The 9,525-nt window shown below is 30.2% G+C and overlaps 1 protein-coding gene across 1 annotated transcript; it reads left to right on the top strand.

Annotated features, from left to right (window-relative positions):
• Nucleotides 1-671: 671 nt before the first annotated feature.
• LOC143223447 (transcription elongation factor A N-terminal and central domain-containing protein 2-like) lies at nucleotides 672-7,951 on the top strand. Its single transcript, XM_076451447.1, has 5 exons — nucleotides 672-694; nucleotides 1,769-1,871; nucleotides 2,466-2,607; nucleotides 4,948-5,140; nucleotides 7,045-7,951. The coding sequence occupies exons 2-4, from the start codon at nucleotides 1,773-1,775 to the stop codon at nucleotides 5,022-5,024; spliced, it is 318 nt and encodes a 105-aa protein (XP_076307562.1). The 5' UTR covers nucleotides 672-694; nucleotides 1,769-1,772; the 3' UTR covers nucleotides 5,025-5,140; nucleotides 7,045-7,951.
• Nucleotides 7,952-9,525: the final 1,574 nt, after the last annotated feature.

The following is a 9,525-nucleotide window of genomic DNA, read 5'->3' on the forward strand; positions in this document are numbered from 1 at the left end:
TCAACTCTTAACCTGAGGACCACCAGTTCGAATCTCCATCGCACAAAACATGCTCGTCCCTTCATTCGTGGGGGTTAATACAACCATTCGTTGGTAAAAGACTAGCCCAAGAGTTGGCGGTGGGTGGTGATGACTAGCTGCCTTTCCTTTAGTTTTACATTTCTAAATTAGGGACTTCTAGCGCAGATAGCCCTTGCGTAGCTTTGCGCGAAATTCAAAAACAAAACAAACAATTTCTATGATTCTATCTCTCTCAGTTTCGATGTATCCATTGGAGAATACACTTGTAGTACAGGTTTTCATTTCAATTGAGCTCTCAGTGTTTTAACTAAACACTTGAAAAAACAACATAAAAACAATTAATTAAACATATCAAATTGGTTTTTTTCTCATAAAAGGTTTGTTTGTTTGTTTGTTTTGAATTTAATTTCGCACAAAGCTACACAAGAGCTATCCGTGCTAGACGTCCATAATCTAGCAGTGTAAGACTAGAGAGAAGGCAGTTAGTCATCACCACCCACTGCCAACTCTTGTACTACTCTTTTGTCAACGAATAGTGGGATTGATCGTGACTTTATAACGCCTACCTCGGCTGAAAGGGTGAACATGTTTGGTGGGACGGAGATTCGAACCCGCGATCCTCAGATTACGAGTCGAGTGCCTTATCTAACTGGTCATGCTGGACCCAGAGGCCGTAGTTATCTTTGATACTTTTTTTTGAAAAAAACAGAGAATCTGGAACTGTTCTAGTTGTTTGTAATATACAGCATATAAACTGCTTGCTCAAATTTTGTACTAGTCTGTCTAGGTTTTGAAAGTATTTATTTCAAAACGTTTCAACCGTTGAAAGTTTGGTAATTGGACATGAATGAAAACTTGACCGACGTACGTTTGAACGGTTACCGGTGCATGAGAGTGAATTTAGGTCAAACAGCCTCGTTTAGTATTATATTTTAACTAAAGTCTTCAAAACATACAAATATTTTATTTCGTGTTTAATATTGTTATTGTCAACTGTAAGTTTATCAATTATGCTATTGAAATACTATGAATTTTTTTTTGTCTAGGCCTGTGGGGACCCTGCAGTACGTGTAATGATGTCGTGTGCAGAAAGTTAGGCCTAGGTTTTGAAATCGTATTATATTCTAAAGTAACTCGAATACTTGTTTGTATTACGTTCTCTTACATATACTCTTTTTGTTGATGTGAGTCACTGGAAAACAAAAAAAGGGGGAGCTTTTCCAACTTTTGTTTCAAATTATTGAAAGAAAATTGAAAAACTAAAATTCCACATTTAATGTGCCTTTTTTATGGAAATAAAACGTTCAAGATAACCATTAAATGATTATGAGGGCTGAAAATTTTTAGTGAAAACTAAATACAACATCGACTGTCACATCCCAGTCTTTATTGCTGTTAACAAACTTGTGTATATTATGCTAATATTTAAGGAATTAATTTATCTGATTGTTTTATAGAGTTTTATTTTGGAAGTATCGTATGTGATGTAAGAGAATATTACTTTTTTCAAGAATTGTTTACTGCTATCAATAAAACTTAAATTTGACTGTGTAATTATTTTTGTAGTATTTTTATTATTCATTTTAGGGCAAATAAAACCCTTAACCCTGTCTTGGGCATATAATATATATATATATAGCCTATTATTAATCTGTTAGTTCAAAATTTTATTTTGCCTTTAATTTTAACCTGTTTTTATTTTATTTGAATGAATATACTGGGAACTAAACAATTGTATCATTCTCAGAAAAATGGATAAGTATGTGATCCGTAACCCAGAGAACTTGGGAATATCTTCTGGAAGTAAATCATCACCAGGAACTAAACAAGCCACCCTTGAATCTCTGAAGGTTTGTTATATTTATTTAATAAATAAGAAGTGATATGCAAGATACATCAGTATACCAGGAAGTTGATGCATGTAGAACATGAAAGAAATCTTAGCATTTTTATTGAACAGAGTAATATTTGTCATTTCCAGTAACACTGTTATATCCATTTATAAAGGTTAATGCAAAGTTATTCCCCAAACTTGATCATTCTTAGTGTTTATAAGCATTTAAAGTAGTGTATTCTCTTAGGAAGACTTGTTTCACCTTGTTATAATAAGTAAAACATCTAAAGGACAACAAATTATAAGAGATGCAGCTTATAATTGTTACAGTATTACGGTGGATATAATAAATATAGTTTGGCTGAAACACTATTATTATGCACTTTTCTAATTCTTGAAAATCTGTAAAGGGTTAGATTATGAATGTAGTGTTAAAAGATACAATAGGACTGACAACTTATGAAAATTATAACTAATTGATCCAAATTATAGTTAATCTTTAAGTTAGTTACTTTTGTATGAAATTAGTTAATTATATTTTACTGTATAGTAATTTAGTTTTTGTAAATTAAAGGAAAAGTTATTTCATCTTTGCATTTTTCTTCTGTAGGGTGTTGTAATTATTGAAGATATTATTCGACATAAGATAATACTAGAACTGAGAGATCAGACAACAAATGACCTATTAAAATCCCTGATGGAACTCGATAAGAAACAGCCATCCAAAGAAATATTAATCTCAACAGGAATTGGTAATTTTTGTCATTCGTAACACTTGTTAAAAGAAAACCATTAGTGATAAAAATTTAAATAACAGTATAATTTAGCCTGCTTTTATAATCACTGTTTTTCAGAACAGATACATGTAATGAATACATTTAATTCAAGTGTTTTTTTCCTAAACAAATGGAAAAAAGTTGTTTTAATTTTCATTCAGTTAGAGATGTAACTAGTCTAACCCAGATAATTTTGTTTGGATCTGAGCTTTCTAAGGTTATACTTTTTATTCCTAATATATAAGTTCCCAGTTCACCTTTGAATGTGATTCCCACTCAGAAAGTTCCTTGAAACTTCTAAAAATTCTTAACACTTAAATGAAATAACTTCTAATTCATCTACCTTTCAGAGAAAACATGATTTATTTTGCCCTTATTTGTAACTAAAAGTTTTGTAGTATGTATATAGTAATATTTTTATATTTAGAAAACAAAAACTAAATACAGTATTACATAAAATAACATACAGATGACAAGATTCCATTTCTTCTTTAAAGGCTGTCCTTGCACATCTCCACTTGGAAAGAGTAAACATTTAAACCCACTCTCAGGAAGTCATTGCTTTTCCTTTTGTAATTATTGACCTTCACTGTTGCCAGTATCAGTTCATTCTGTAAGTCACACATCCTATTAAACAAAATTGTTTAACTGGAATATAGTGTATTTTCCAAATTTAAAACTTGTGTTCTTTCATCCTATCTACAGAATTATCTACAGAATAGATCACAAACAATTCTTCAGACCTTTATCCTATTGAGACCCTGGATAATCTTATAAACTTCAATGAGGTCACCTCTTGCTTTTGTTTTCTCAAGAGAAAACAAGGTAAGGGATGTTAAGATAGCTCTTTCATCTATGAAATCATGTTACCAGCCTTCCTCTGGATCCCTTCAAGTACATCAAAATAATTTCGTAGACAGGACATGAAAATTGTACATGGTATTTTCAGTGAGGCCTAACTAGTGATCTAAAGATAAATTATCTCTTTTTTTTTTTTAATGCATAATCAATATCTTTATAAATACAGTAAAATTCTATTACAACTACGACATGCAACAGAGCACTGCTTCATTGTCTTGAATGACTGTACCAAGGTCCTTGTACTTAGTCATAGTGCTGAGTTAGTTCACATTTATATTAAGCTTGTGATCAAAATTATGACTTCTTTGAGTTACCTTGCACTTTTTAAAATTAAAGACCATTAGTACAAGTTGCCATTTGAAACAAATCATTCTGTAATACTCAATACTGTTAGAATTACCCAATATTTTAATGTCATCATCAAACTTTAATTATGCCTCTATCAATACAACTAGAAAGAGCAAAGATTCAAACACCCTTGAAATACTACAATAGTAACTGGACTCCATTAATAACAACCTTGTGCTTTCATCCATCCAACCGTTCAACAATGCATGTAGTAGTTTCTTTTCATCATCAACAACATTGGTAAAAATTTTTACATTTCAACTATGTTGATAAGGTTTCTTCTAATGTCTGTTGAAAGGACCAGCATTATATATGACCTTTCTTTCTTTCTTTAGTTCAGCATAACAGCCCTTATAGTAATTTTGTTGTTTGAAATAAGAAACTCTGATAATCCATTCTGGTTTTAACAATAGTTTTTATGACTTCTTTTATTCAATATTGTCTGTATTAAAGCTTCTTTTGCACACACATAAACAATTTTTGATACTACCTTGTTACTTACGAGTTAAATAGTCTCTTTAAAATTAGTTTTTCCTAGCATTTTAGTATCACCTGCATATATATAGAAATTACTACATGTAAATAATAAAATAATTAACATTTAAAGGTTAAAAAAACAGGCTCCAAGTAAAATAATTTGCTTTGTTTTAATTAATAAAATATCCATTTACCATCATTATCATATTCTTTTAACATAAGAGATGTTTTTCTACCCACTTCTTTCCTTGCCCATTATTCTAATAAAATTATGATTCATTCCTACTTCTGAATCCTATAACATTTAATACCATAAAAAGTTTTCAACATTCAGCTGGAAGTTAATAATAGTCATCAGTGAATGAAGTAACAACTCTTGTGAATGAGATGTACTTTGATGTTCACCTTAGAAACTTCTGTTACATGTATTAATATTTTTATATTTACTGTAGGAAGTGCTATGACTCTTTGATTTCTTCAAAGTTATTTTACATTGAGTCTAGAATATAAAACACAAAAATCTAAGAATTTTTAGAGGAATAATTTTACTATTTATATAACTAATATTCTGAAACATAATTTTGAAATGTTGTTTTCATTCATTTTACTTTTTTTATTGACACCAAACAGGTCGCACAGTTCATAAGTTATGTAAACACAAAGAAATAGAAGTTGCCAGTTTGGCACAAAAAATATACAGAGACTGAAAAAACATGTACTCTCCAAACACAACCAACCACTTCTAGAAGTAAGATGTGATTTGAAAACACAGGAATTTCGGCAGACAGCAAGAAAGTGGATTGTTAAGGCTTTGGGAGAACAGGTAAAAACCAGCTTCAGTTTATATAGTATTACCCATTTATGTAAAGTTTGCCAACATAACAGGTGACTAGTCTCATGGAACAAAATGCATTTATTATCTTCCTCCCATATTCTTGGGTTTCACATGGTAACACTGCAAAGATGCACATTATTTATCAAGCTCCAATATTGATAAACTTATAATTTTATTTAATATTTTATTCATCAAGTTTTTAATAGTTGTTTATGTACTGTTCTTCATAAAAAAAACGTATATTACATTGTAATAAATGGTTGTGCATTCTCCTCAACAACATAACATGCTGTGAAGCTTTAAATTGGGAAGACCAGCCATTGCTCAATATAAAATTGTTTAAATCCATCCTTTCATCAGATCACTTGGTTTTTTTCTTGGAAATTGATGTCACTGTACCATGTATAAAGTGTGTTTTTCAGCTGTGTATATTTGAATTGTGTCAGTGTTTTTGCTTTTGTGCCCCATTCTCTTATGTCATATTCTTAATTTTGGCTGGACTTTCTTTCCACTCACTCAGTGTGTTATGATTAACAGTGAATTCAGTTTGATTTTTTTTGTTATGAGTTCTTCTCCTTGAGAACTTTTATGGCTCTGTTCTTATTTCCCAGTTCTTGAAAATCTAGTTTTTGTTTTTTGCTGTGATTAGTTATAACAAGAGTAAAATAGTAAATTTTCTGAGTAATCATAAATTCAGATGGCTTGGAAGTTTTCCATGTTGCCCCGAGATGGCTTGGAAATTTTCCATGTTGCCCCTGTTTCTTTAACTTCAGTTAACATGTTCAGTTTGCCAATAATTCACTTTGATGTTTGCTACTATATTATTTATAATCAGTAATATAATACAAGGTTAGTTTTAATTTACATTATGGTGTATAGAGAAATAACTCTCAAGGGAACATTTTACTTACCTTGCTCTGAGGTCAAAGTTCTTTATTGCTGGTTTTTCATTGACCACATAAAATTATTTTAAGACATTTATATCTTGAATTTGAGTGCAAATCTCTGTGTAAGTTGTTTTAAATCTTTATTAAAAGATTACCAAATTTCATAAAGTTATTCTTACAACATTAAACATTATAGTATGTAAACTGTAGTATTTAAAATGTCAATCACTTAGACTGACCTCAAATTTATAGGGTTAATATGTGATGTGTACAACAATGAAGTTCTTGGTTAATACATTTCTACTGTTATGGTATGAAACTGTCTTCATAACTACTTTGTATTTACATTGTCACAATAAATGTAAAGAAACTAATGAATGTCAAGATACTGAGGCCCAAATATTTTTGAACATCAACCATTATTTGTCTAAGTCAGTGTCTAGACAACTTGTCAATTTTTGTCATAGTACAGAGAATCAAGGAGCATGAATCGATAATGCAGTCAACAAAGGCAGGATATTGATTCAGGCAGGGTTAACTTGTATAATCAAATGTGCCATTAAAATATTATTGTACCTTAACATGTCATGAAGTACCACATGGGCTAGTTTAACACTTCATAAATGTAAACTTTGAGTATATTAAAGTTACACTATTAATTTTATTAAATACATTTTTATATAGAGTAAATGTTTTTGTGATAAATGTTTTGTGTAGATTTTTTATGAAGAAAAACTAAAAGAGGATCAACCACTATAACTTTGATTTCTAGAACCTGCTCAGAGCCATGTTGTAATAGAAAAGTGACTAAAGAAAGGTTTGACAGAAATTTTTGAGTGAGATTTCATTGTGACTAACAACATAAATAATTCTAAAAGTAGGCCTAAAAAAACTACACTTAATTTTACTTGTTTTTTCCAATTTGAATCAGCTGGTTTTTGTACTTTCTTTTTATTGTGTAAGAGATTTGTGTTATGTTTGAAAAATATATGATTCTGGCTTCAGGAAGATGGACAACTTGCAGAAGCCTTAGAAAGAGAGATATTTCATGTCAGTGGCCGGTTAGTTAAAGGAGCATATCGCCGTCATGTCAGAAAAGTGGTGTTACCCTGCAGTATGGACAAGAAGAAAGAAAAGCTTTAATCAATAGACAACTCTCTATAACTAAGTTTGTTGCACAATGTAAAAAGTGAAACTGCATCCTCTATTAGTTGAAAATTAAGGTCCCTTTCAACAAAAATTTGTTATGTAGCTAATTGATTTATATTTTACTGGTTATTTGTAAATACAGTTTTGAAATGTGAAACAACTTGTATATTTAAAAAATCTTGTTGATCCTCCTTGTTTCCTTCTTTTTTATTGATGTTTATCATTTTCTCTTTAGTTAAAATGTTTTTTGTGTGTGTTTTAAGGAAGCTTTTAACATTTGAAGGAGGTTGTGAACATTATTTCTTTGCAAAAAGATTTTAAAAAATCCTCCAATCTGAAATTTTATCACAATCAAGTGAAACATTTTTCTAATACTCTTATTTTGATAACAACAAGCATGTTTTATTATTTTTAAATATATCACTTTGTGATAGCTGTAATTTTGCTGGTACAGTGTTCTACAGTTGATAGTTTCATTTACAGAATTGTTTTTGTCCATTCAGGTTCCTAATTTTTTTTTTTCCTCAGTGTTTTATCTCATGCATGAAAAAGCTTATGTGACGTGATTTTTTTTAATGACTTTTCCTAAAGAAATATTTCTTTTATGAAATTTTGTGTTAATTTTACTATTTGTACTTAAGCAGTTGAGATGAGACTTAAAGTTCAGATGTTCTATGTTCAATCAACAAATATGGATGTTAAATTTGCAAGAACAAAAATGGTTCAACTTGGATCTTAAATAAATCTTGCATTATTTTTGGAATGTCATTCATCATTTGTAGTTCTACAACAGTTCTTCCTGTCTTTTTTCATTGTCAGTATTTAAGGTTGAAATGCATGCATTCTGATGACTTTTAAGTAAAACTTTTTCCTTGATTTAATAAGAAAGTATTATGTTGAAAACGTTAATTAACTAATTCTAAGTGGTATTGATGTAAGCTTATTATAATATATAGATCATTTGTATCATTAAAACTGCATGAAAAACTTTATATGAATATGAACAATTTTTGTCAGTAGATGTATAACCACTTTAAATTAGAACTATCCATAATTGTTTCAGCCTTTTGAGAAGAATTTAGAATTAAAAATTAAACAGTAAGATTGGTACATTGTGTGTTTGATTAAGTTGTTGTAGTATTGTTGATATCATCTTGTACTGTACAGAAAGTTGGATGTTCCGGTCAGACAAGTTACACACATAGGTAATCAAGTGAATATCAAGGAAAAAAATCAGTTAGTAAGAGAAAACATGAAGTTAGCTGGCTTGTGGGTGATTAAGCCTTAACAGGTAATATCCCAAAATGAGCTTCACAGGTAAGGGAAATAATTTGTCTTGTCAAAGGATGTTGTAAAATAATTGAGCCTACTTGTGTGGAACTTGACGAAAAAGAGACAGTTGTTTAAAGTTCAGGATACAACTGTAGTAACCCATGGAGTAATATAAATGAATTATTCACTGATACTATTTTGATAAGGGTGATCAAAACTTTGTCTTGTTAGTTGTATTCTTAAGTAATTGAATTAACCTGTGTGGAATTTTACAAGAAAAAGAGAATTATTTAAGAGTTTTTTAGATACAACAATAATGACCACTAGTGTTACGAGTTTGTGTATATAACTTTGACTTGTTATTATTATTAATTTAAAATATTATTTTAAGATTTCCATCAATGAAAAGCCCACATTTGGGGCTGATGTGCGTCTTTTCTTTTTTCAGCGTCAAAAATAAATGGTAAAATTGCTAAAAGGGTGAAGGCAGCTTTCAGGATTTAAAATTACATTTTGGTCAAGGAGAAATAGGCATAAACGATTGGCAACCTCCTGACCTCCAAGAAAATCAAAGGAAAGATTCCAAATAATTTGAATTTAGCCAATACTAGAGATGTTGTGGTTCCAATGATATTATTATTCAATTCCAATGCATAATCAGTAAAAATAAATGTTTCTAATTTTCATCTGGTATATTTTCAATCCCAGAGCCCAAATATTATGACTAAACACTCTTCAGCACACTTTTGCATAAGAACGTTTTGTTCTGCCTCTTACTTTTTTTTAATGGCTTTTGGATTTTTTTTGCAATACTCCTACTTTGCATGATAACACGGTAATGTTTTGCAGTACATACAGCTGGAGGATCGACATGTAAACATATCTCACAGTTTTTCCAGCTTTTTTTTTCTGTATAGGTTCCTCACCTCCTCATAACTTCAGTCACACTTGTACCATGTAAAAATGGAAAACAGATTTCAAAACAGCTGAATTTTTACAAATGCAGTGTTGCCCAGTTTTTATTATTCTTCCATGCAAAAAAAACTATTTTTAATTTTTTCTAGC

The sequence above is a fragment of the Tachypleus tridentatus genome, chromosome 8, assembly GCF_004210375.1.
Source record: "Tachypleus tridentatus isolate NWPU-2018 chromosome 8, ASM421037v1, whole genome shotgun sequence".
In the NCBI taxonomy this organism is placed as follows: Eukaryota; Metazoa; Arthropoda; class Merostomata; order Xiphosura; family Limulidae; genus Tachypleus; species Tachypleus tridentatus.